The 27332-nt window shown below is 40.0% G+C and overlaps 3 protein-coding genes across 4 annotated transcripts; 1 reads left to right on the forward strand and 2 right to left on the reverse strand.

Annotated features, from left to right (window-relative positions):
• Window positions 1-80: 80 nt before the first annotated feature.
• btk (Bruton agammaglobulinemia tyrosine kinase) lies at window positions 81-14650 on the reverse strand. Of its 2 annotated transcripts, none has more exons than XM_049585315.1 (18): window positions 14513-14650; window positions 8767-8925; window positions 8582-8686; window positions 7834-7915; window positions 7520-7645; window positions 7357-7421; window positions 7083-7270; window positions 6477-6539; window positions 5739-5793; window positions 5524-5603; window positions 5064-5191; window positions 4765-4836; window positions 2978-3149; window positions 2542-2761; window positions 2325-2389; window positions 979-1097; window positions 698-855; window positions 81-588 (listed from the first exon to the last, which is right to left on the reverse strand). In XM_049585315.1, the coding sequence occupies exons 2-18, from the start codon at window positions 8905-8907 to the stop codon at window positions 517-519; spliced, it is 1911 nt and encodes a 636-aa protein (XP_049441272.1). In that variant the 5' UTR covers window positions 8908-8925; window positions 14513-14650; the 3' UTR covers window positions 81-516. The 2 variants fall into 2 exon arrangements, with proteins under 2 accessions (XP_049441272.1, XP_049441271.1); XM_049585314.1 differs by lacking the exon at window positions 14513-14650 and adding an exon at window positions 12562-12613.
• A 401-nt stretch (window positions 14651-15051) lies between these two features.
• On the forward strand, window positions 15052-18625 carry rpl36a (ribosomal protein L36A). The gene is made up of 5 exons (XM_049585318.1): window positions 15052-15131; window positions 16210-16315; window positions 16400-16467; window positions 16560-16682; window positions 18544-18625. Exons 1-5 carry the CDS (start codon window positions 15129-15131, stop codon window positions 18562-18564), a joined length of 321 nt encoding a protein of 106 aa, XP_049441275.1. The 5' UTR covers window positions 15052-15128; the 3' UTR covers window positions 18565-18625.
• gla (galactosidase, alpha) lies at window positions 18380-27123 on the reverse strand. Its single transcript, XM_049585316.1, has 7 exons — window positions 26857-27123; window positions 23204-23378; window positions 22219-22393; window positions 21071-21162; window positions 20367-20528; window positions 19828-20025; window positions 18380-19646 (listed from the first exon to the last, which is right to left on the reverse strand). The coding sequence occupies exons 1-7, from the start codon at window positions 27015-27017 to the stop codon at window positions 19317-19319; spliced, it is 1293 nt and encodes a 430-aa protein (XP_049441273.1). The 5' UTR covers window positions 27018-27123; the 3' UTR covers window positions 18380-19316.
• Window positions 27124-27332: the final 209 nt, after the last annotated feature.

A 27332-nucleotide genomic window follows, 5' to 3' on the forward strand; every position in this document is an offset into this window, starting at 1 on the left:
AAAAAAAAAAAAAAGCTAAAACCTACTTATTAATGCAAAAGTGTCAGTGTAACATGGAAACAGTTTATATTAGAGTATAATGTGAGTTTAATCAAATGTTTGTGTCACATGATGTTTCAGTCATTTTAAAGCCTGGCATACTTGGCTTTTATTTGTGCAATATATATTCACACAAAGCTTGTTTGCAAAGGTGTCTACATTTCACATTGATTCCACACAATACACTACACATGATACAATAAAAACACATAGCCTTCAATACAATGTACACATTATAAATGCCAGCCCGCAGGACTGTTCCTCTAGTGATGCAACAGGAAGGCAATTCTAATCAAGAGTTACAGGACATTGACAATAAACATATTCACATTACAGAGGACTTCAGTGTGGCTGTGTGGTCCCGTGTCCAAGCTGTAAATTGTTTTATTGATTGTTTTTAACTCTCCAGGGACAGATGGAGATGCAGCTCTGTGGGGATGTGAGTGAACTGTTGGTGTGTTGTGATTATTTTGAGGTCTACTGGAGCTCATACAGCAAATCCTGAACAGTCAATGTCAGCTCCTGGAAGTTAGGTCTCTCATCTGCTTTCTGAAAACAAACAAAAAAACCCAAAATGTGAGATTGGTGTTCAGAAAATATTTTCAGATACTGTTATCATTCTTTGAAACCTCCTCTAAGGCCCACAACATTCACTTACATCGAGCCAACAGCTTGACATAATGCTGTAGACTCTTTCATTGGCCAGCTGAGGGCGGTAGAGGCGCAGGCCCCGGGACACCTGGTCCACTATTTCCGTGTTGTTAAGGCGCTCATATGGAAGCCGTCCCAAAGTGTACACCTCCCACATAAGAACACCTTAAACACCAAAAAAGTTCTGATGTTTTAACATAGATGTAAATTCATAGTTTGTGAAGACATGTCAACATAGATTACACTTACAACTGACCAGAAATGCAAACTGTACATTGTGTTACTCACCATACGCCCATATGTCCGACTTGCTGCTGAATTTGCAGTAGAGGAGGACTTCAGGAGGTGACCAGCGAACAGGAAACTTGGAACCTGCTGAGCTGGTGTACTCGTCATCTAAGACATATCTAAGGCAGTGGAGGAAGAAATATTCAGACTTCTCATTTAAAATGTAGAAGTACAAATACCACAATGTAAAACAAATCCACAGCCTACATATACATACCAGTTCTGCATTTAACAAAAGTTATAGTACAGAAGGATTGTCAACTAAATGTACTGAGAGCATCAAAAGTAATAGTGCTTGTGGAGACAAAATGTCCCGTTAATGTTGTTTCATTATACGTCATATTATTGGATGTAAGTATTACTTATGCATTCATTTTTACATAGCAATTTACTGTTGTAGTTGGCCAAGGTGGAGATAATTTTAACTACTTTACTTTTTCATGTTCGAGTTGATATGATTGTATACAAAATCTTGATATGCAAAGTTTAGCTGAGCAATTTAATGATATCAACAGGGTTCCCACATATTTTCATGGACAAATTTGAGAACGTTTCCACGACTTTACAAGGGAAAAAAACCTTTCCAAACTTGCCTGGTGTTTTTTTAAACATATGAGATTCAGACTCTATTAAATTAATTTCAGCTAGCTGGCATACACAAAGGGAGAGACAGAACGCATGGAGAAAATTAAAGAAACGTACGCGATGGTATGCATATCAGAGCAACAGCTACAGAAAATATTTGCCGTTATTTTACAGTTTATTACACACAACAAAATTCCATGACTTTTCCAAAACTTTCGATGACTGTGAAATTCCATGGCTTTCCCAGGTTTTCCATGACCCGGGAATCCTGTATCAATATCATGATATGAGACTAGATGTTGTCTTAGATTTTGGATATCGTAATATCATAAGTGTCTGTTCTAGCTGTTTTATTGTTTGCCTCAACTTGCTTTGTCATTATATCCCCATTAATGATGATTAGCAAAAATGTCATTGTGTAAATATTTTCTAAAAGCACCAATAGTGAACCCTAGAATATTGGCGCAATATCAATATCGAGTTATTCGGTCAAACATATGGTGATTTTAGATTTTTCTCCATATCACCCAGCCCTAATACAAAGTAACTAGTTACTAAAACTGTAAAATAAATGTAGTGGAATATAAAATATAAATACTAAAGTTAAGTGCCTAATAATTGTACTTAGCTACAGTACCTGAGTAAATGTACTGAGTTACTTTCAATCACTGTCGTGAAAACAAATTAAAGGGGTTTTAAGTACTTTAATAAGTGCCATTGTGTGCTTCTATTTGTCCTGTAAGGCATGTGAAGTATTTTACCTTGACAGTCCAAAGTCAGTCACTTTGACAGTGCCATTCCCATCTACTAAACAGTTCCTGGCAGCCTGAGGACAAAACAAACAACACTCTTGATTTAAGTCTAATCATTAAACATTTACTGTTATCTTTAAATAAGTAATCCCAGTATATCTAAACATGCAGTGATATAAAAATCTGGAATGTGTTATACATACTAAAGTAGATCTGTGTCTCTCACCAGGTCTCTGTGGATGTACTGCTGTGACTCAAGATATGCCATGCCCTCTGAGACATCTTTACACATCTCTAGGAGCTGGACAGTTGTTGGGTGCTGCTTCAGGCCCTCCCTGAGGTATGTGAGCAGACAGCCGTTCGAAAGGAACTCAGTCACGATATAAATGGGCCTTTGTTTGGTGCACACGCCGTACAGCTGGACCAGGTTTTCATGGCGTAGCTTCCTAGTTTGAGCAAAACGAGAAGGAAGTTAAGTATTATGTGTTGGTTTTTCTCACGAAGCTATATAAACTACACTTCCCAGTGTGACACATGACACAGTTTTATGAGTCTAGCACAACAAAATCATCACTGTCATTTCAACTGCAGTCAAATCATGCATAGCAGCTGAATGATCAAATAAAAAGACACCAAAGTCAGACTCATTAAGTCATGCTTACATCATGATTTTAGCTTCCTCTATGAAATCGTCCTCTGACATGGATCCCTCTTTAATCATTTTAATGGCAACGTCGTGCTGGCCCTGCCACTTTCCGTACTTCACCACTCCAAACTGCCCAGTGCCCAGCTCCTTGATAAAGGTGAGATGATGAGGGTCGATCTCCCACACACCTGAAACACGAGAGAATGGAGGAGCACTTTATACTTGCAAAATCCACATTAAATAAACCACTATCATCTCTATATGAAACTTTGGCCAGGAGCCGTTTAGCTTTAAAGACTTCAAAGAAACAGTGTGCCTAAAAGGTTACAAAATCTGTCTACAAGCACCTCTGAAGTGCACTAATTAATACATTTTATTTTATTTTTTTTTTTTTTACATTTGTTTAATCCATACAAATGAAGTGGAAAGAAAAGACACTGGGATTATACTGGAGGTTTATGTGACTTTCTGGAGTCTTTACTGGTTGCCTGGCAACTTGGTGAAACAAGACTGCAGTAGCTGGTGGCATGAAGTATCTTAATTTAAGGTTTATGGTTTTCCTTATAAAAAATAGTTGTGCTACTTTAAATCCTGTCCTTAGGATATTTCCTTTAATACTTGAGTTTTCTTCCTTATGCTGTGTTATTGTAACTTAAAAAATCTGATAGGCGATGCACAATTGTTCTTAGCGACAACTTAAAGAGGAAATGTTGAGGGAAACTTATGAAACCATAAACGGCTACTTAATCTCAACAAAGCGTACTATGGCTGGGTTTATTTTTATCAAGAAGAACACAGTTGTTCCCAAAAGAGTGTTTTGGGACAGGAACAACCCTATGGACACATTGACTATTAAGCAGTTACTGCAAGATTATATAGATTTATACTAAAGGTAGTTCCTTCATGGGCCAACAAACTCACACAGGATTTTTGCTCCTGGTCAGAAAGCAGTCCAACACAGAGGGCTGACCATGTGTTTTTTGGTACAGATTAAACAAACAAAATATAACATGTTAATTTGTGAACTTTCATGAGATTTTGTGTCCTTTGAACAGAGTCAGACTAGCTTTATGTTGGTGAAGATTCTCAGTCATCCAGGCCGTGGTACTCCTGTACTAGCTAGCTAGCCAGTGTTATATCATAGACTGGACTTGCTTGAGCTTCTTGAAGACGTTTCACCTCTCATCCAAGAGGCCTTTCAACTGATGAGAGGTGAAACATCTTCAAGAAACTCAAGCAATTCCAGTTGTCTATGATATAGCACTGGCTAGCTGAAATTGCACACACAGAGATATTTCTAAACCGTCACCAGGCTGATAATCACCAGACATTATGATTACTAAGAGAATATAGTAATAATGTAAATTGATATAGTCCTTCTCTTTCAATCCAATGTATGTTTCTGCAAACCATGGATATGTTACATTTGTGCGTGTCATATGTAGCTGTTATGTTGAGACTTTTCAATTTTCAGTTTTGAGACATGACAACGCTCGTTGACATGTGGTTAGGGTTAGGCACAAAAACACTTAGGGTCAGGAAAACATTGTTTTTTGGCTTAAAATACCTGCTCCTGTCACCACAGAAATGCCTGGACATGTCCCAAACTCTCGTTCTAAAACACTGACTTTTGTTAGTCTTGGTGTAGGTGTAAAGGTATCACACCATCTATCATCCCCTCCCTCTTCTCAGTTCATAATCTCAACTACGTCATACGGATGAAATGTACAAATATAACTTATCTGTGGTTTGCAGAAATGCACGATGCCAACATTTAAATCTGGCGACTGGTCTGTCTCTTACCGTAGCCGAGTCCTGCTGTTGATGGAGGTCGTGCCCCGTTAGACACAATGTATTTCAGCCTGCTAACCATACCTAGTGAGGGAGAGAACAAAACCTGTAAGGTCAACATTTTTTAATGTGCAGACTTTGATTGTTCTCATTTTTTGATATCCTGTTTTCTGCCTTTTCTTTATAGCCTTCCCCCCTTTGAGTCATTTCCTTTTTCCTGTTGTGACAACTACATTATGATTGTATATTATAGTACAGCAAATATCAAATCATTTATGAGATATCCATATATTCACAGTGAGGGTATCAACCTGCTGCATTGTGCTGGTGGTAGTTGATGAGTTCTGGGATGCTGCTGAAATTGTGCTTCTCTGCCAGGTAAAACTGGCCCTGTGCGGTGGTGCAGATGTTATAATGTCTGCAGCCTCCACCAGTGTCCCTGTGGAGAGAAATGGAAGAGTGACTTCATGTAGATTTAGCCGCATGTTTTCATCGACACAGGGGATATGTCCCTGTGTCATGTATATATGATATGATATCTTCTCCGCCTTATCCACAGACAGCTCAGTCTTGCAGAACGACGCGATGAAAAAGTTCTGCAGGCAGATTAGTCCAGGTTTTGCATAAATAATTTACATCTCTCTCCCTCTGTGGCCCACTGTTTCCGCTTTCATTACAAACAGTTCTTCTTTTGATACGTTCACACATGACTGGAGCCAGTGGGTTCAGTGTTGCAGCGCTGTTTAACACCACTGAGCTTACAGTACTCACCCGCCACCCTTGCTGAACAAAGACACAGTGTATTTCCCGGCCTTGCTTGAGTCCCGTACCAGGAAGCCTCCATCTTTGTTCTGGGAAACAACACATGAGCGCATGTTTAAGTTTCGAATTAAATTTAGTCCAGCTAAGTTTGACTAAAATGTAGGTGTATCAACATATCAAAAGTGTCCTCCTACAGCATTGTGTGTGTCAGTCAGTGAGTTTACCTCAGTCTTTAACAGCTTTTCTGCCTGGCTACGATTCGTATTCTTGCAATACCAGCTGTGAAAAGAAAGGTGAATATTTATTGCATTTATTGCTTCGGCAATCAAATATACATCCATGCACATACAAGGAACCCAAAGGTTCCACATTGTAAAAAGTCAGATTTTCATGTTTATTTTAATACAAAGTAGGTATAGGTGATATAAAACACTATATCAATCCACAGAGAAATGCACACAGTCCATCTTTAGAAACTGTGACTTTAAATGAGCTGTCAGCACCTCTCTGAAGTTGTGATGTTATAATTGTACAGTACAGACAGTTTAAAACTTGGTCCCTTTGTATTTCCTGTTGAAATGTTTTGTATGTGAATGACATTAGCTAACAGGAAGTACACTTGGGCCCAAGTTACTGCCGAGCAATGCAATTCCAGTGAAAGAGTCTATAAAGTGATAAAGCGCCGCTACAGTGCCATTACAGTCCTTCCCCCTGCTGCAATGACGGTGCACTTACGTGGAAGACCTTAAAACACTGACCAGTCAGAGCAGACTGGGCTGTACGGGAGGGGGGGGTTTAAAGAGACAGGCGCTAAAATGAAGCATTTCAGACAGAAAATAATGCCTTTTTTTAACAATAAAGCTTTTAAAAGTGTTCTAGGAGGCACGCAAAATACAGATATGATCGTGAAAATGAGCACATAATGAGGCCTTTAACATAAAATTTATAATGCCCATACTTACTCAAATTTTTCTAGCCCATTTACAGCTTCCACAACATAATTACAAGGTATATATCCTTCCTTTCTGCAAAAGAAAACACATTTATTAGTAATATAAGCACCAAATTGAACACAAAAATGAACACATTAGGATCTCATACACAAATTTATAGGCAAATTGAATTCATTCAAATCACATATCATCAGTATTTGAATATTTTTTTTTAATGATCATGCTGTAAAATGTTATTTTTCCCTTATTTATATGGCACGATTGATTGATGTGTTTTTACCATCCATTATTTATTTGTCACATGGTATTATGCAAGGTACAGCTCCAGTTAACTCCTTTAACTTGCACGCTGTAATGTAGTCCTTTTTTGCGTCTTCTTACATTGTTGGCTGCTGCTTTATAATTGTCCATGTGTCCGAGAGGTTATGGTACTCCATGGTTACTGATTGATTGATTTACTTACGGAAAAATATGATCCGTAAAGAAACACATATTCTGCACGTCGACTCTTAGTGCTGTCTCCTGCTCTTCGTGCATTAAATGTACTTGATCTACACAAATGACTAGTTTTTTGTTGTATCATTTGAGGGCCTGTTGCGTCATTTTTTCTCTCACCCATATCTGTCTCTGGCTCTCCACCAGTTCTGATCAGACATCTCCAGGATGGTGTACTCTTCATCCTTCCTCAGCGCCAGGTCTTGGGGTGTCATGGGTGTGTAATCGTACTCTGCAATGACAGTCATACCTATAGAGGGGGCGGGTGGCTCAGGAGGCTGTGGAGGTAAAGGCCGAACAGACTTCTCCTGGAAAAACACAAGATTAGTGGATGTGTTATTAAAAATGGCGTCTGTGGACTGTGAATGTTACTCTAAAGGGACTGCGTGTTCACCTCTGTTGGGGTCGGAGGAAGAGGTTTCCTGGATCCCCTTCGCCGAGATTGTTTAGATGTAAAGCCTGTTAACGACATCATTTATCTCATGATTGAAATAATTATTCATAGGTTAAAGTTTCAGTTGTTGGCGATTTCAAACCAAAGGGAATCAAGTGCTCACCGTTCTTACTATCCAGCACCTTGCAACCCATCGCTTGTTTAACTTCCTGCTGGCAGCACAGCCACACTCCGTCCACCCAGAAACAAGGATGGTACTTCTGCATGAGATCCTTGTTGAAGCGCACCACTACACACAAGTATGGACACACAGACACACACAAAGACCATTTACATTAAATCAACATTTGTATTTGCATATGCACCCAGCTCTTCTGTTGTGCAGGCACTGGGTGATGTTAAGATATGGCTTAATACTGCGTATACTGTTCGAGATACTGTGACTGACCCTTCGTACGTTTCTGTGCATATACTCACTTTCTTTGAGTTTCTTTATCCATTGAGCCCGAATGTCCTCATTTTTGGCAAAGATGTATAGCGGCCCTTCATCATAAATGATCTGTGGCAAAAATTAAAAAGTTGGGTGACTCTCTTTTTCTAAAATTAACTAAGTAAACACATGTAACACTGGAATATATTGTGAGAAGTGTGACGAAATTGAAGGAAAATCATACAGATGCTAGTGTGTGATCATATTTACTGCAGTTCAAAGCGTAAAGTCGTAAACTCTGTCGCCTCCATGCCAGACAGACACCTTGTTTATGCTACCTTGTCGTGGGAGTTAACAAGTGTGCAATGGCAACACCTGCATGGTTACTGAAAGCCCCGAGTTCAGTTGAGTGTGAGAGACAGTTTCACTTCTTAACAATGAGCTTTCACAGCAGGATTGGACCTTTATTTGTCTGCCAAGGAGAAAACGCTGTCTTACAGACCTCCTTTGTGTTGCGTCTTGCAGCTTCTACACAGTTTTTGACTGTGGTAGGCTTGAATTGCTACCAAATAACTACAGTTAGTTATGCTGAAAGATAGAAAACACTTTCTCTCTGTCTCCAAAAGCGAACATAAAAGTAGGAGTAAAAGCAAAACCTTGGTAGCCTTGGTTTTTGGCTCTGATTTTAGACCAGTGAGAATGTTTCATGTCTGGGGTATCACACAGTGTTGCAACCTCATGTTTAACCTCCATAATTGGCAGTTTCTGAGGAAGTAAACTGACAAAAACATCTACCTGGAAAGCATACATGCGCTCTTGCGGGGTACTGGGCTCTGGCTGGACCGTCTCTACACACTTGATCTTCTCCAGGTCAACCGATCCTCTCAAACCTTTTCGCTTCTGCTTATCAGATGAGGAAACAGTCAGGCAACCGACAGACAAATGTAGCTGCGTTTTTTCGTTGAAGGATTTCTACGTACCCCTTTCTCCGAATCAAAGTCATAGTAGGATATTTTTTCCTGGGTGAGAACAAACAGTCTCTCCTTGTAGTTCAGAGGGGAGGTCTTCTTCTTCTGCTGAGATCGTTTGATGAAGATTTCCTCCAGTACGCTGTCTGACATGATGCAGTCAGGGTTAATCTACAGGGGAACAAGGAATCATTTTGTAAAGCATGACAGCAGTTTAACGCTGTTCTCTTTGTGGCACTGAACAGCACATCGGCACTTCGACTCAGGCGGTAACCGCTTCACAGAGAGTTGTGACTGACTCACCCTTTATCACTGTGCTTAGCATAGCCTTTGGAATTCATGTCACTTCACACTTGATTAATCAGTGTTTTCATTCCCTTTGAAGTGTTCATTGCTGTAACTCTTCACAGAGTCACAGCAATGCCACTACATGAGGTGGGAGTGTACTGTAGATCTGGAGCCAGATGCAGCATGAATGGGAGCGCACATCACCGCCTGATTAGCTGTGTTTTGCATAAAACCTGCTTTTCCTGCCAGCAACATCCTTTTAGTTTCCAAAATTCCCCCTCGTGTCACATCTGTTTCCCTCAGCTACTGTATCCTGGTCATCATCACACCAGCTCAGTGACGTGTATGCTTTTGTGCTGGGGAACTGTGTGAGGACATTTTAGAAACTCCTTTTGTCTACTAGGTATTCCTCATGTCAGGGTTCCCACACATTTTTACCAATGAATTTCCCATAAATTTCCATAGTATTTTTAGCCACAGACATTTGTGGATCAGCAAACTGCTGGCACTTGCTAACTTTACCCGCTCGCTAGATGTTCCCGCTGCCAACTAGTTGCATGTTCCGGCACATACTGGTACTTTGCACGATGTTCAGGCCGTGCCCCTTTTTGAGGAGATAGAAAGTTGTTGATCCTGTCAATAGATGTCAATGTAATATGATGTGTGTCTGAATTAGAACTTTGGCATGTCTGCATTTGCTTCTTGTTAATGAAATCTTTATTTTCTAAAGATGTCTGATAATTGTTTTGTGACGTTGCCTGAATCTGAGTGTATGCATGGGCAGATTATGAGACAATGGGCCCCTGGGCACAGATATGACACAGGCCCCAAGACACACAGACCTTGTGATGGTTTTACTTCTTCTTTGTTGTTTGGATCTTTTTGTGGTCGTTTTGTGTTTCTTTGAAGTCATTTTGCATCTTTTTGGTCATTTTGTTTCTCTTTGAAATAATTCAGTGTCCCTCTGGAGTCATTTTGTGTCATTTTTTGGTCACTGTGTGCCTGTAATGTTGTGTCTCCTTGTCGTTTTGTCGATTCAAAATCATTTTGTGTCTTTGAGGTACTTTAGTTTCTTTCTTTGTTGTTTTGTGTCTCTCTGAGCTCATTTTGTGTTGTTTTGGTCGTTTGTATCTCTGAGATAATTTAGTGTCACTTTGGAGTCATTTTTTGTCCTTTTTTGTTCATTTTTGTAGTGTGGGTTCGTTCTGTGTCTCTCTGAGGTTGTTTTTTGTATTTTTTTTGTTCATTTTTGTGTCTCTTCATCTTTTTTGTCCTTTTTTTAGGTCATTTTGTGTCTCTCTGGGGTCATCTTCAGTCTTTTTATTCGTTGTGTGTCTCTTTAAGTTCGTTTTTTGTTGTTTTGGTTTGTTTTGCGCCTCTCTGAGGTAATTTTGTATCTCATTGGGGTCACTCTTTTTTGGTCCTTGTGTTTTTATCTGAAGTAATGTGTCATTTTGTCTATTCATTCTGTGTCTTCGTTTTTCGTCTCTTTGAGGTTCATTCATTCTCTTCAAGGTAATTTTGTTTATTTTTTGGTTGCTTTGTTTCTCTTTGAGATAATTTTGTGTCCCCATTTTTTTGTCTTTTTGGTAATTTTGTGTGTCTTTGAGGTCATTTTTTTGTGGTCATTCTGTGTCTCTTCGTCATTTTGTCTGGTTTTGGTCATCTTTGTCTTCTTTATACGTACATATATATATAGAGAGAGAGAGAGAGAGAGAGAGAGTGGGGGGCGACATGCAGCAAAGGGTTGCAAGCCACAGTCAAATTCGCGACCGCTGCGGCAAGGCATTGCCTCTATTCATGGGGCGCAGGCACTACCGAAGCCATGTTTTGTGTCTCTATAAGGTTATTATTTTGTTGTTTTGTGTCTTTTTGAGGTCATTTGTGTCTCTTTTGGTCATTTTGTATTTCTTAAAGCTAATTCTGTATCTCACTGGGGTCATTTTCCGTCTTTCTTGGTCGTTGTCTGTCTGAGGTAATGTTGTGTCTCCTTGTTGTTTTATCGATACAGGGTCATTCTGTGTCTTTATGTGTTTGTTTTTTTACTCTTTGAGGTGATTTTGTTTATTTTTTTGGTTGTTTTGTGTGTCTCTGAGGTAATTTTGGTCACTTTGTGTCTCTTTGTGGTTTCTTTTTTGCCTCTTTTTGTAGTTATTTTGTGTCTCTTTGCAGTGCCTTTGCATCTCTTTGTGGTCATTATGAGTCACTACCTAGTCAGTACATGTTATTTTGAGTGACATTTTGCAGGTGAAGGCTAGTGGGGTCCCTCACACGTTGGACCCCGGGGCCTTTGCCCAGTAGGCCCATTCAGTCGTCTATCAATGAGCGTATGCAATGCCTTAATAAATTAAAATTGATCGCTGTCATGTTCCTCAGTTAAAACTTTTTGTATCATTCTGTTACTTCTGAACCATTTCCAGGCCTGGAAAACTGTTTTTTGAATTTCATAACTTTTCCAGGAATTTCATGACCATTGAAACATGTAAAATGATCAATTGGCATTATTCCACCACTGCTTGAATTTTGAAACATGACAAGTTTGGATAAAACACAGTTAATTGCATCCAAAAGGTTTTGGTGATTGTATTTCATGTCACATACGTTTAAATGTTTTTAATAAACTTAGTACAGCAGCAAACACACACACACACACACAAACACATTATTTTTATGATCCAGCAACCTGGTTATCACTACAGTGACCCAGTAACTTATGTTCATGCCACATTAAGATGTTTATAGGTCATGGGTGTTGACAGAAACAACATCTAACTGAAATTACTTACAGAATAATCATAATTTAAAATATCAATTGATTTCACCATCTCAAGACTACCTCTCTCTCTCACATGCATTCGCTCACACACATATATTACCTTTGACTGGTATGATAACATGAGTAGGCAAATGAAAAAGGCTGTCTCTTTTATGGGCATAACAGCTTCTTGTGACTTGTTTTTGGCACCCGCTGACCGCTAGTGCTAAACTGAAACTTGCGCCTCCAAAACAAGACAAGATCTGTAATGATATCACATCTAGATAAGAGAGAAGTGGCAGAGACTATTGTCTTTTAAGTGATGAGGATAATATAGACTCTTTCAAGCACTTGAACCTGCTCTCCTTCCTAAAACAAAAGTATATGCAGATATCTTCACAGTTTGGAAGAGCTGTTAAGGCTGTGAAACATAATTCACTATATACAGTAGGTGAGTGAAAAGTTCCTTTAGATGTTGAGTAATTTACCTAATTTAATGACAGTAGATACAGCAGCAACATGCCTATATGTGGGCTGATCACATACTATGAAACAGGCAGCAAGATTAGCTTGTAACCTACTGATGCAGAACTAAAATCACATCATGCTAAAACAGCACAACTCACACATGTATTTTCATCTGCCAAACACCGTCTAAAAACACACATTAGTCTAAAACACTACAAAAGTACACAGTGCACTAAACGCAGGAAGTCACAGTGTCATATTTCCAGGTGAAACATGGATCAGATGCTCAAACTCACCCTCACCCACACAGCTGAATGCTAATTGCCTGTGAGTCTCGGCAAATGTGTTCGCACTTCAGCTCAGCCTATTTTCAGCTTGTGAGCACTTCCTTCTATCATTTGAACTGTAACACCACCAGAAGCTTCTGTCCCTCCCTGCTAACCAGGAGTGTGACATTTCTTCACAGCAGACTGACAGCACCTATTGGTTTTGCGTTTGCGCCGTCATAAACAGACAGCAGTGTTCCCTATTCTGCGAAACATCATTCCTCATTCTTTGCCGCCTAATGTTTTCTCACATCACTAAGTTGTGGATAAGAGGTCAGCAAACTCTGATAGTGATCAATACACTGATGCACCATCGCCTTGTTCTTTATCTTTGACTCAGCGCAGCCCGTTGACTGAAAATGTGCGTCCATATTTCACTGTGTCATGGCCACCAGAGGGATTTTTTTGTCTTTTTTTTTTTGAAGGGAGTTGACGCACGGTGGCTGACACAGACGAACTGATAGGGAAGTTGCATCAGGGCTGTACTGCAATATGAAGGGAGAAGAAACTCAGTGCCCTGCAGCACTTCAATCCGACATGATCTCTCTGTCTCTTGGACGTGGTTCTTATAAGCACATTTAAAATGTTGTATGCTGTTAACTTATACTGATAACTATGTGCAACTTTTTTAGATTTTGCAGAATTCACCTCTGTTTTTACATAGCCCTCTTTTTAATGCTTATCCTCTCAGTTATGTGTGTGTTGTAGGGTTGTGAAATATATACTATGTCTTTCCATTTGACGCTATCAGTTGTGAAATCGAACTCAATAGCTCAATTTAAAAAAAAGCACTTATTACTGTACGCAAGGCCACTTTTCAGCCACTCCAAAGTCAAGAACAGCTGAAGTGTATCCTTAAAATAACCATTTTAATCTCATAAAATCATTATCACAAGTCGAAATATATTAAATTATATATTTACCCTTTCTGAATCAGGTGTCAGAGTGACAGGCGACTGATCTTTGCAACCTGTAAATATCAACCAACTCTGACCTCAGTGCACGCAACTTAGTGTGACATGTTTTATAATAAAAAAAGTCCCAATAAATTAAGCTAATAAACTAATAAAGCTGTGTATCAGTATGGAATACAGTTTTGTTGCGTGATGTCGTATGACACAGCGAATGCAATTATCATGAAAGAGCTGGTTTAACAGGAACCTTTCAAGATGCTCTCTTTCCTGACGTTTCCTGACAGATAAGTGGTATGAAATGCAAGAAAATGTGTGTGTGTGTGTGGTTGTGCATGTATAAGAGAGACACTGAGAGAAAAAGAGAGTGACAGACATGCTCAGTACGAGACTTAAGAGTTAAATCTAACCACAGAGAGGACTCTTGCACATTTTACGATACCACATCAAGTTAACATTGTGGTGCTCTGTGGAGGTCAGTTTTCAGAATACACAAATAAGAATTAGCGCTCTTTGTAGAGCATGTGAATAAAGGTCATTTCAGGGAAACATCTTGAATTGTAATGTGAAAATGTACTTGCTAATTCACATCATACAAGACATTTATCATGCTTGATTATAAAAGTAACCACATGAAACTATTATCTGATTATAACCCCGCAATACAGCTAAACCACTGTAGTGTTGCAAGATGTACAGCAGAATACACCATAGCCCATCACTGTCGATAAAACATTTAGAAACAAGTATATCTTTGCCTTTTAGCAGAAAATGTCACCGTGGTTTGACGTGTGTATTCGCAGTTTTGTAGTGAGTACACACTTCTTTTAGGATTTGCATACAAACTGAAAGTTTCAATTCAGCACTTGCACAAATCTACACAATACTCACCACTGCCTTTGATCATAGACTTCGACTAATTTAGCTTTTTATCATTTAATTTAGTGAACACAAGACTAATAACTACTTCTTGGCCTTACAGCCTACATTCAAAGAGCAGTGCCACTTACCCAGCCTCCCAGAAAAGTCAAGCATCAGACAGACAACTACAGATGCTGAGGTTGGAAGCCGTGACATGAACCTTTGGCTCAGTCGCTCGCCTTCCATAAAATGTGTGCTAGTCTGTGATGCAAGAAACCTAAACCCACCCACAGAGAGGAATCGACTCTGCTAACTTCCCCTTTTTCTTCCTGCTCATTTTCATATCAGCCCTCTGGACAGTTTTGGTGATAAGTTCAAACAGGCTAAACATTAACACAGGACCATATTTGTGTTGTGCATATAGATATACTCATTTATTTTTATTTTAGGGGATTTCTTAGTCAGTCTACCTCCAGTTTATGTGTAGCAGGGATAAGAGATGAGCAAACTGATAAGTTTTGCAGACAGTAGAAAGTCTGCTTGTTGTCTTTTACAAAGATTAAACGTATAACTGCCGGCATTTACTTAAAATGTGAGCTCTTTTACCTAATATTTGAGCTCTGTGGTGTGTTGTTTATAGTTTTGTCGTCCTGTAACGCCCCGCCGCTAGGGGGCAGACTGCACGGCCCGTTCACCGCTGAGAGCTACATTAGGAACTGCTTCCGCCCTCAACCTCCCTCTTTTCCTCTGCGAAGGGACGCAGCCATGGTATGAAATTATTGCACGACGACACTTTACAGAATCTAACTTAATCTTGCCGATTAAACAATTATCACTGCACCCACTAAACTCAGATATGGTAACAAACTTTTAGTACACGTAACGGTGATAGTATTAGCCATCTTGTGTTCATTTTACGCCGTTAGATGGCTGTTAAACTTTGCTTGCTGTGATGGATGAAATGCTGCTGCAACGCGTACTTCCATTTCAGCCGGCCTTTCTTTTAAGATAAATTACAGTTAAATGTCAGCCAGAGAAACTGTTTTAGCAAACGGCATCCTTTTCATTTATTACACTGTTGCATTGTTAGACGTTTACACACCAACTAAGCACTGACTTCACGTTAAATAGTTACACTGCTATTATGTTAGCTTGCTAGCTAACGTCTCCTGCCTTCACCCTTACCCGAGCGCTAACGGGCGTCAAAATATTAAGAGGAAATTAGTGTCAAATGTCAGTCAAGTAACCGTTAAGGCAAACTCCAGCCTTGTGACTTTTAATGCTATTGTAGCGTGACATATTTTCTATAAATTAACACAGAAATACCGCTCAATAGCTAAAATGCTAACATTAGCTCGTTAGCTAACGTCACTTGCCTTTACCCATACCAAGGTGCTAACCAGCGTGGAAATGGTAAACACGAGTTTTCTGACCGTCAGCTTTAAATTTAAAAATGTTTTCACGTGCCAACAAATATAAAATAAGATGAGGTTTAATTTTAGAACAGCACTGTTGTGCTTTACGTGTGGCTAGCTAACGTTATTTTGCGGAATTACCATTCATGGTTAGCGTATGTCATCAAGACAAGCTAGTGGTTATTACATTTTACTAGCATTGGGTGTCAATGTGGTTCATTTCTAAAGTGTCAGGCAGGTTCACCTTAAAATCGTGGACCAGTGTGCTAGCAGGTTTACTTCAAATCTAAAGTTATCTTCTGTAGTACCTGAAGTACATTGCATATCATTATTGCACATTTGTGGTTGAACCCACATGGTTGAATACACATTGTCAGTCACTTTTGGATGAAAGTGTTAGCTAAATTAATGCATTACTCTGTGTTGTCCAGGTGAACGTCCCGAAGACCCGCAGGACCTTCTGCAAGAAGTGCAAGAAGCACCAGCCCCACAAGGTTACCCAGTACAAGAAGGGAAAGGATTCCCTCTATGCACAGGGTAAATAAACCCTCAAGTTTTAGGTTGTATATCTCTAGCACATGAGTTGTCAAAAAATATAGCTTAACTGTATTTGTTCTGCAGGTAAGAGGAGATACGACAGAAAGCAGAGTGGATACGGTGGTCAGACAAAGCCTATCTTCCGGAAAAAGGTGAGTTCAGTTTTCCAGTGCTATTAGATTTGTCACTAAGTATAGCGCCACTGTGTGAGTTATCCAAACTCAATGATTGACTGTGTTTTCAGGCTAAGACTACAAAGAAGATTGTGTTGAGGCTTGAGTGTGTGGAGCCCAACTGCAGATCCAAGAGAATGCTGGCCATCAAGAGATGCAAGCACTTCGAGTTGGGTGGTGACAAGAAGAGAAAGGTAGGCGTCGTTTTATTCAGTAATGTCAGTATGAGTGTATTCCCACAGCTTACTGCGTTTGATGGGCTCTTTATAGAGTGCTGTAATGCTTTCTGAATAGTATAGTTTTATGTCTCTGGTCAAAAACCTTTGCAGTGCACCCCAGTGTCACAATATAAATTCTCTAAGCTAACCATGCACTCTATGGATGCAGGGTTTTTTCCACACTATTTCAGTGGGGAGTAATAAGATCTGACATGTTGTGGATCTTGTAACTCTCCATTGAAAATAATCTAGTCAATTCAGCAACATCTTGACAAATAACTTGAATGTAATCTTTTGAAATAATGAAATTGTGTCCCCATTATGTTAAGCATCACAATTAGAGAAAGCAAATGTCATTAACTTTGATTTGGCATTTGCAAGATGATCAAGAAAACTTAGATCTGATGTGTATTAGGTTTTAAAATATTAGACTAAGTTGGAACACTGACATGTTGGAGCAGACAGTGTAACTGAGAGTGCATTACTGTATGGTTTTTAGTTTATAGCATAGAATTAGGATGTAACTGGATTTTATTTAGTGATACCTTCTGAGTTAGTGTACATGTTTTTGCTTTCAAATAAATATTGAAGACATGAAAAAATTGACAGGTTGAATAGGCAGGAACAAATGATATGTGTGAGAATGAGGGATGTTTCAGTGTTTCTCAACTGACAGTATTGGCTGCAAAAGCTTAAGCACACTATGAAACTTGCCGATAGAGAGGAAGGATTAAGTGTTCAGGAGCATTGATTTTTGGAAATATATGTAAAATAATGTAACGTGAGAAAGGTTGTATTGAACTAAACTGGCGTTTTTCTTCACGAGACGTGGCGTTTAAATGTTTGATTATACAGTGGTAACATTACATTGGATTTATACATGAGATAAAACAAGGCATGAACACAATGCAGCCATTATGTTTACCGAAAGTATTATGTAGGGCTTTTTGTGTTTTGCATTTTAGGACTGGTCATGCTAAGTCCACCTTCCTTATACTGAAGAGGAAGTGCTGATAGTTACATTGGTCCAAGTGGCCAGTGTAATGTGTGCATCATAAAATGGCGTTTTTACTCGCTCAGTTCAGCTGCCTTTTTCTGGCCTGACGTATTAATATCTGCTGGAATGCGTAACAACACAAAGCTAAGTGTTAAATTTGCAGAAAAAATAGAACCTTGAGTCATATTTGTAGATTTAACCTTGCATTAATGAAAGTTAGTGCAAGTGGTTTATAGCTTTGAGTTTTGCTCTTGGCTATAAGTGCATGAGTTATGGTGGAAAGGGGCCAAGTAAGGGCATCATTTAAGGGGAAAATAGGTCCTAATTTGGTCTAACTGTAGCAGCTTTAATACTAACATGCAAAACCAAGAGTCATTGCATAGCCATTATCTCATGATGTCAGATAGTCCCTTGGTGGTCTGGAGGAAAATCTGTAAATGTTAGTTTCAAGTGTAATTTCATAAGGATGAGCGTGTGGATTTGGCTCTTTCACAATGAGGGCAACTTTATTTTAGGATGAATACATAGATAGGTTTTCATCATTGTTTACCCTTCACCCACCCTACAGTGCAACTTAACTCAAAATAGATCAGTGTAAAATAATGAAGTTGTTAAACATGATAAGACTGCTTTTTAACCTGGGATGAAGCCAACAAATGTGAAGAAAATCCCATCAAACTGTTAAAAAAAACATCTTTTATTGAAGTGTAAAAGTTTCACAGTTGATTGTAAAATATAATTCAAGTAGCATTTATCATTCAGAGCGAACAATATATCATTGATGTATGTTTATGTGGTTGAACATCATTTTAACCAAAGTGTTTTTCTGTTCTCTTACAGGGCCAGGTCATCCAGTTCTAAACTGTGGTCCAATCTTCTGGAGCAAGTTGTCACTATTTTCAATAAATGTATTAAAAACATAGTTTGGAGTTTGGCCTTTTCTTCACCTCCGTTTCACTATAATGGTCAGATGTCCAAAATTCAAGCTTTGTCTTTTGAGATAATTAAGTCTCTATTTGCAACCACTTCTGAAGATTTTACAGAAAGTTCAAGTTCAAAAACATTTTCCAGTGATTTATTCAACATTTTAAAAAGCAGGTGCAAAGTAATTGTCATAATATCCAGGTGTATTCACACAAACTATAGATTGAAAGGCCATGGACGCATATCAACAAATGCTCATGAGTGACCATCACCTGCCGTGGTGACATTTGGGCAGTGTCGGGTGTGGTGGTTGGTAACTGGCTTTGTAATACAGTGAAATGTTGTCTGTACATTTTACATTTTCAATGTGCAGTTTGGATTTTTCATGGCGATTATCATACAATATCGGCTGGTTAGACAGGGTGACAATCAGTGTCTTCTTCACACACTCGACGTGATGCGAATTTGTTTGCCACTCTGTTTTATTTGGCCCTTGGCTCACACTGAGTGGAAAGCAAATATTTGTCAAAGTTAATTTTGTGCATGTTTGACCAAACCCTGAAACCTTTTCCCTTTTATGAAATATAGACACTCCATTTTACAAAAGCAGCACATCTGTTTAAATGTTTAAAGATCAACAATTTTCCATTTAAAACCATAAGCAAAATTTGAACGTGCATAACTGAGGACTACAATATGGTGTGCTTGCCACTGACAGATGTGCTCTTCCATTGTAGCTTGTGAAGCCCAGTAAAGTCACCACTGATGGGAGTGACAGTCAGTAGAGTGGTACCTGAGGGGTTGACAGATATAACCATTCTGGTTTGTGGAGTCAGAACACCCATTTCCTTGTACTGAGGCAGGATCTGTGTGACGTTACACTGGGGGTCACAGATCTTCCAGCTGGGAGCCGCGCTAAAGACAAACCCTCGGGGACCGCCGATCTCCTGTTTGTTCAGCACAGCAACAGCCAGTCTATTATTGGACAGAGGCCGCTCCCACACTTCAAAACTGTTCACCTGTAGAACAAGTTACATTTTATGTGGATGATGATAGAGTACTAGATCATTTTGTTTCCTCAACACCTTGCCAAGGTGACCACAGAGCTTTTAGCATTTCTGTATGGAGTAAATGTACTATAAATGCCGGCAGCTGTCATTCCAGGAGGTGATCATGCTCTCTGTCACCTCTCTCACTCACCTTGGCAGTGAGGGATCCCTGCTTGCCCAGTGGGTCCTGGCTGATGGCGATGATGTGTCTGTTCTGCAGCAGCTCCTTGGAGCGAGGACAAATGTCCCTCAGATCATTGGACACCAGCAGAGGGGCTGCCATGATAGCCCATAATGCCATCTGAGACTCCTGCTGATCATGACTCAGGCCAAAGTTCCCAATCACGAGCTGGGGAAATGGACCAGTGTCATAAATATGGAGATAACGGGGTATTTTAGGCCGTTGGACAGAATGCAGTACAACAACCTATGAGTGGGAAATGTGATGCTCTCTTAAAAATGTATTCGGCTCTTTTTAAGCCACTATGAAGTCAGTTTAACACTTTTTAATTTCTCAAAATGTCAAACTATTCCTTTAAATCTGTAGTCTGTCTTCAAGATGTAGCAACTGGCAAGTGTCACTGAGGTTTTTAAAATGATAGTACAGCTTGGTACTTGTAGTTCACTGGTTGTATGCTTAAATTGAGGTCAAACAGAGTCGCCTATATGCGACTGAGCACAGCGGAGTACCATGTCGGGGTCGTTCCAGCCCCCAGGTCCAGCTGCGGGGACAATGATGTCTTGATGAGAAGCAGTCCAGTCCAAGATGGACTTGACAGAGCTCCATGAGTCGAACACGTCAGCAAAGTTGCGCCAGTGGTTGCACGTCTCACGGATGGCTGTGTAGTTGGGCTGCAGGCACAGAAAGGCTCTTAAATGTAGTGTAACACATGATGGATGGTGTCATCAAGCAGCTGGTTATATTGGTTTTCACTGGTGTGGGTAGAAGGTTAGAAAATAGACCAGAGATTAATAATATGTGTTGAGATTATAAAGCAGGGCTGCAACTAATGATTGTTGTTGTTACTGATTAATCTTCTAATTATTTTCTTGATTAATCAACTGCTGTATAATTTCCCACCCCTATGCAAAGGCACTGTTGCACTGGACGTGCTTTTAGATATTCATTTTAAAGGGATACACCCCCAATTTTGGACGATACCTAGCTCTTGCTCCGACATGGTTTGATACACCTTCGGTAATTCCCTTTGGACAAAAGTCAAATTATTGTATTGGAATATGACAAAGACAAGCATCAAATGTTAACATTTATGCTTATAAAGTATCTAAAATAATACATTGATTATCAAAATAGTTGCTGAATAAATTTCTGTTGACTGATCATTGCAGCTGTAATGTAAAGTAGCGTAAAAACAAAACATCTTCCCTCTCACCTGATGGAAGGGCCACTCATATAAAGGCCACTCACAGGAGTACAGGATACTTCTTCCAGTTTTGTTCAGCGCCTTTGACATGTTGGCATAGCCTAAATCAGAACAAATCATAAAGTGTTAGATTAAACCTCACAAAACACCTTATCCACTGAGTCCATGGAGGCTTCGAGTGAGAGGAGAACCATAAAAATGGACCCAGAGCACTGATAAAAATGTAAAAGTTAACATATGTTTCCAAGTTTATTGAAGTGTATTAGCCTTATTGAAGGAAAATCGTTATTATTCAACCTGGAGCCTATTTTTTCATATTTTTGTGTTTAAGTGACAAATGAAAAGTTTTTTTAAACAGCGAAACATCCCTATGGACAATTGTGTAATGTCAATTTACATCCATTTAAAGTGCTTGTTTTTGCCACTGACGGGCTCCAATTGTTATTATAAATGTCTGAAAACATTATGGAAAGGACCTTACGGAGAAATGAAATGCTTCTATTTATCTTTTGCTGATCCGGTCTGTTTGTTGTCGTGTGTGACCAATTCTTGCTTAAGGACAAGTCTCGTTATGAAATCTTGCGAGAGGCGACTTGTTGCAGGAAAGTCAGTGAGAGTTGGAGAGAGAAGTGCTGAGAAGAGTTTGTTGTGTCAAGTACAGCTTAATGTTTCTAAAACATTTCAGTATCATGGCTGACTATTAAGCTGATTTTAAAATGTGAACAAGTCAGCAAGAATTCAGAACAAGACATTTCCCTGTGTGAGACTTGGTTACGTGAGAAAAATGTCTAATTTCACTGTAGGGATCATTTCCATATTGTTGTCAGGCACTTATAATAACAATCTGAGCCTGTCAGTGGCAAAAGCAAACACTTTTAATGGATGTAAAATGATGGAGCACAATCTTTGCAGTCTGTTTCGTAGCTGTGGCTGCAGCGGTTTCTCTCAATACTGGACCAATTTCCAAAACTGTCTCCATTACTCACTTAGACACACAAACATGGAGGAAAAAGGTCCAGGTTAAAAATACTCCAGTCTCCCTCTATGAAATACTTCCATTAGGTGAATGACATATCAGTAATGAGATACTAAATTGACAGCTAACGTGGGGATAAGCATCGCCATGTTTGAATAGTGTAAATGATACCAAAGCTTACCTTCTCCCAGCAATTTCCAGTCCATATAGCAGCCATCAAACTTGAGCAGATCCACCTCCCAGTCAGCAAAAGTCTGAGCATCTGTCTCATAGTAACCCAAACTGCCAGGGTATCCAGCACAGGTGTTCTTCCCCACATCTGCATAGATACCCAGCTTCAGCCCCTTCGAATGAACCTTACACAGTGGAAATAATTAGAATCACTGGTGTAGTTTACAAGCAGGTTGTATAACCAGTAGATGGCGATGTTGCACAGCTAAAAACTTCATGCTTCTGTTGCAGGACACAGCTCGTCTCCAGCGAGCCCAAATATATCTATTTCCTGGTGAATGTCACTTTCTAGCTGCCTGTGTAGGAATCAGCCTGTCACAGCGGCCTCCGACTCAAGAGAGTTGTTACTGTAGCAAAGAGGATGAACGACAGCACCCTCCTACATGAGGCAATATATGCCCACGTATCTCCCTTGACTCTCCAAGTGCTGAATTTCCACTGGTATGAAATCCGAGACCTGGGTTCCACATCTGGTCCTCTCCCCTTCATTATGTAAATACCTGCAGGTCGACTCAGATGGATGTATAATGAATATGTAATCTGACTGTGTAATCACTTTTACTTTTAGAGTTATTTAAACAGGGGTTCCCAAACTTTTTGTCAAAGATTTCCATACTCAGACGCATTGCACCACAGATTCGCGAACACTGCACCCCAGGGAGTCGCATCAGTGGGAATATGTGTTAAATATGACACAGTTTGCTATTACATAACAGTGTATACTATTAAAAGTGCAGCCCAGAGACTGAAAACTAGAAAACAGCTTTAATAATAATCTAATTTTGCTCCTTCCAGCTGGTGAAATTAAAAAAAAGAAAGTACTCCTCGCTTTGCTTAAGTCTATCTGAATCATTTTGACGTCTATAGAGGAATTATGTCATTAATTTCATATTAACATCCCGAGTCTCCACGCCTCCTTTATACCTACTACTCACATAGTCGGCCAGTTTCTTGATGCCCCCCGGGAACCTCTTGGGGTCTGCCTGCAGGCGGCCCTGGGCATCGCGCTGGTGGGAGGGCCAGCAGTCATCGATGCAGACGTATTCGTAACCGGCCTCTTTCCAGCCCTCCTTCGCCATCACATCTGCCATCTGCATGTACAGACGCTCACTGCCAGAGCAGCAGGAGGAGACAGGCGCGGCCGATGGTATCAGTTAAGATGCCAGTGTTCAATGTCATGTGCGGGAGCAAAGATGGCAGACACTAATACATGCTACACTCATGAAAACAAATGCTTTTTTTGCTTTTTTTCCCCCTACTGTTCATTGTCAACTGATATAACAAAATAACAATTCAACCAACAGGCTGACATTTGGTGCTCTGAGGGCTTTGTTGCCCGGGTCTTTCTGGGAGATAGAAAGGTTTGCTGTGCACAGGAAGTGAGTTGTTTGTCAGTAATTAGTATTGAGGTGAGGTCCCTGAAATAAAACAGGGTCTTGCATTCATCAAATTACATAAAATGGAGACTGTACTAACTTGTAATTACGACTAGAGCAACAAACATGAATCGATTAAAGGCCCAGTGTGTGGGATTTAGGTAACCTGGAAATCCAGATGCCCTGCCCCGAGCAAATTTGAATTTGCTCTGCACGGGGATCTGGCCCCGACGAGCAGAGCCCTCAGTCTATCTGACAGAGGCAGGCTCTGGGCAGGCGTAACATGATGTCGACAGCGCTGCGCCATAGGAGTCGAAAAGTAAACAGCCAAGATGGCAGCTGCCGAAGGACCGCATCCATTCAGTTTATCTTTGGAAGAAACGCTAAGCCAACTACACTTATCTTTTTCCTTGAGCGAGGAACAAAAGACTGCCCTAGAAGCCTTCGCTTCCAGGAAGGACGTTTTTGCCGACGGGATATGGCAAAAGCATAATATATCAGTTAGCCCCACTGTTCGGCAAACAAATGGGGCTTAGCGCAATGAATACGTCACCTTGTTTTTTGCTCTGATTGGCTATCATGCTATCCAATTGCGTGGGCGGCATTTATATATGCCTCAGTTAGTGCTGCCCCTTGGGTACGAAGGGTGTATCGGTGAGGGCCAGACTCAAAATCTTTCTAGATTTGAGTATAGATTTCCAGGCTAGGATTTAGGGGCATCTATTGGCAGAGATGGTACTAAATACCCATAACTATGTTTTCATGAGTTTATAATAACCTAAAAATAAGAACAGTCGTGTTTTCGTGATCTCAGAATGAGCCGTTTATATCTACTTTCTAATAGATAGTGAGACCGATCAGTGGCTCCCAACTGGTGCAGCCACAAGGTCCAGAGTTCTTCTTTGTCATTAGTTCGAGGTACTCAGAGTTTCAGCGTTGTACTTGCATTCAGCCACGTTGTCAAGCTAATTTGCTGTTTCTGTTAAGTAGCTAACCATTATTCACTCACTCTACAGCAGGAAAGGGGACTTCAAAATAAAAGATCTGTGCCAGAAATTCACTGTACTTCAAAATAAAGTGTTTGTTTTGCAAGCTTGAGACGTTCTCGAATCACTTGCGGCCCATTCAGAATGGACCTGCGACCCACCAGTTGGAAACCACTGAGATAGATAGTCGATAGTCGACAGTTGCAGTAAGTTCTGCAACTTCACTGCTAGATGCCACTGAATCCTACAACTGGACCTTTAATTGATGTATCTACTGTAATAATGATTGAGTGATTAATTAAGCCAAATATCTGCTGGTTCCAGCTTCTCAAATTTGAGGATTCGCTGCATTTCTTTGTCATATGTAAGGTAGACTGTACATCTTGTAAACTGAATATGCATTTTCAGACGTAACTTTGACCTCTAGGAATGTGTGACTGGCATTTACCACTTACCACTTGCTGTTTTTACCATAGACTGTAAAAAGTAATGGACATAGCCACATGACATCACCCACTGGTTGCTAGACTCCCATTTGAGAGGCCGTTTCCACGTACACGGTGATTTTGATAAACGGAGACATCTTCCTTCGTTTGTGCCCTTCGTTTACACACAAACGGAGATTTCTCCTTTGAAAACAAGTCTTTCTAAAAACTCTGTCCAAAGTGGAGATTTTGGAAAACTCCGGTTGCGCGTTTGCATGTAAACTGATTTAAATGGAGATAAACGGATTTATAGGCAGCCGACGTCACAGTATGCGCCGGAACTTGCGCCTGTGTCAAAAGTGCAACCTATGTTGCTATGGTGACAATGGATACATGGAAGGCTTGAGCTTCTCGTTACACTGCCACCTACAGGTTTGGCATGCTCTTGTGTATATATACACGGGTAAGTGTAAACGAAGATCTTTTTGAAAACGGAGACGGTGAAATGTCCGTTTATGAAAATAGCCGGCCACGTGTTAACGGCCTCTTAAACCCCCGAGTTTGGCATTTTGGCCGTCGCCATCTTGGATTTTTGGAGCCAGAAGTGACTATATTTGGATGAGCGAGTGGAGAAAACCCCAAGGCTAGCTGTCAGCTTGGATACAGATGTGGTTAACTGTGATAACATTAATGCTCATGCTAATTTTTGCTGGTGAAAAACAAGCTTAAAACCCGGAAGAAGCCATCAAACAAAACGTACGCTACTTAAAAGACTTAAAAGATTAATCAGTCACTCAAGAAAATAATTAGCAGATGAATTAATAATGAAAACAGCCATTAGTTGCAGCCCTAATTATGACTTTGCATCTGTTAATCACAAGGGTGTTTTATCTTAAGCTTACCAATGAATTAACTGTTTTGATAATTAGTAAAATGTCATATGCAGAAATGATGAGGACTGAGAGAATAACTGGCAGGTTGATATCATAGGGCTGCGACTAACAACACTGATAAAGTTTGTTGCACTGTTGTAATTTGTCTTTACCTGTGTGTCTCTCGATCTTACTTTCTGTCTTGTGTCAATTAATCCATATATTATACGACCATATTACCTTACAGTATATTGTTCAGCTCCTCAGGAATGTGCCAACGTCTATGTTCGTGCTCACAAAGTACTTTGCAAATTCAGTTGATTACATTACACACAGACATCATTATCTCCCAGTGCCTCAAACCAAAGCACAAATGAAGGCAAATTAAATCAGATGGTGTCGTTATATTCCTCCTGTCTTATCAAATGTCCACTCCTCTCACAAATCACGTGTCTCTGGTGTCATTTTCTTGCCTTCTGAGACACTTTCTCAATTATGAAATAAAGATCTCATAATCACAAACTAGCTGACGTAATTATTAATGATTGGTGCACAAAAAGATGTTATGAGTTTGTGGTTATAACTATGAAGTATGGTTGAAGAAAGTTTAGGTTTTTATTTATTTTTAATTACACTGTAGGTTTGTTTATTTAGTTTATGGTGCAGACACACTCCATACTGTCACTTCCTGTATACAGAGGGCGTTGGGTCCAATTTGACTTGTTTCTAACAGAGCATAATAAAACCTTCTATCTATGTTGAATCACTTTAATATGATTTTAAGCAGATGTTTTATGAGTAAGATGTATGAAGGAGGAGCTGGAGTATTTCTCAGGACTTGAATAACGTTGATAAGACTTCTTTTATTGTGTTTTATCCCACAGTCATGTCAGACTGTGCCCGAACACAGCGGCTCTGGTGTCTCTTACCTGATGCAGTTATCAGGGTCCGTGTCACAGTCGGTGTTACACATGAACCTCTCCCAGTGCAGCCAGCCCATAGTGGGTTTCAGCGCGAGACCATTGTCCAGCGCGTGAGCAGCGAGGCTGATTAACCCGATGAGCGCGAGGAGGCACGCGGCTCTGCACATTTTCACTTTTAAACTCGACACTTTTCTCACACCAACGGACCACAAAGCGACTGTGTTTGAATTTGGATCTATTTCCTCGTGTAAAGCGTGTTCAGCCCGCCCCCTTTGATGAGTGACGTTAATCTGGACCAATAGAATCAAAATGCGTCTATAACTGACCAATGGCGTTTCACTACAAACTAGGAAGCGCTAAAGTCCGCTGATGGTGGAGTCAGGTGAAAACACGAAGTCAGCTGACATGACATGACAAGGTAATAAATGAGTCTTGTGATTTTTATTTACACTGAACAACAAAAACAACATCAAAAATGACAA

This window comes from Epinephelus fuscoguttatus, linkage group LG9 (assembly GCF_011397635.1).
Source record: "Epinephelus fuscoguttatus linkage group LG9, E.fuscoguttatus.final_Chr_v1".
In the NCBI taxonomy this organism is placed as follows: Eukaryota; Metazoa; Chordata; class Actinopteri; order Perciformes; family Serranidae; genus Epinephelus; species Epinephelus fuscoguttatus.

Coding starts and splice junctions, on each gene's coding strand:
- btk (XM_049585315.1), bottom strand. CDS start 8,907: ATGTCAGACAGCGTACTGGAGGAAATCTTCATCAAACGATCTCAGCAG. Junction 7,422..7,519: donor GGTGCTGGATAGTAAGAACG/GTGAGCACTTGA, acceptor TGTCGTTAACAG/GCTTTACATCTAAACAATCT. Junction 2,762..2,977: donor GAGGAAGCTAAAATCATGAT/GTAAGCATGACT, acceptor TGCTCAAACTAG/GAAGCTACGCCATGAAAACC.
- rpl36a (XM_049585318.1), top strand. Junction 16,316..16,399: donor GGATTCCCTCTATGCACAGG/GTAAATAAACCC, acceptor TTTGTTCTGCAG/GTAAGAGGAGATACGACAGA. Junction 16,468..16,559: donor AGCCTATCTTCCGGAAAAAG/GTGAGTTCAGTT, acceptor CTGTGTTTTCAG/GCTAAGACTACAAAGAAGAT.
- gla (XM_049585316.1), bottom strand. CDS start 27,017: ATGTGCAGAGCCGCGTGCCTCCTCGCGCTCATCGGGTTAATCAGCCTC. Junction 23,379..26,856: donor GACCCTGATAACTGCATCAG/GTAAGAGACACC, acceptor CTGCTCTGGCAG/TGAGCGTCTGTACATGCAGA. Junction 20,529..21,070: donor ATGAGTGGCCCTTCCATCAG/GTGAGAGGGAAG, acceptor CTGTGCCTGCAG/CCCAACTACACAGCCATCCG.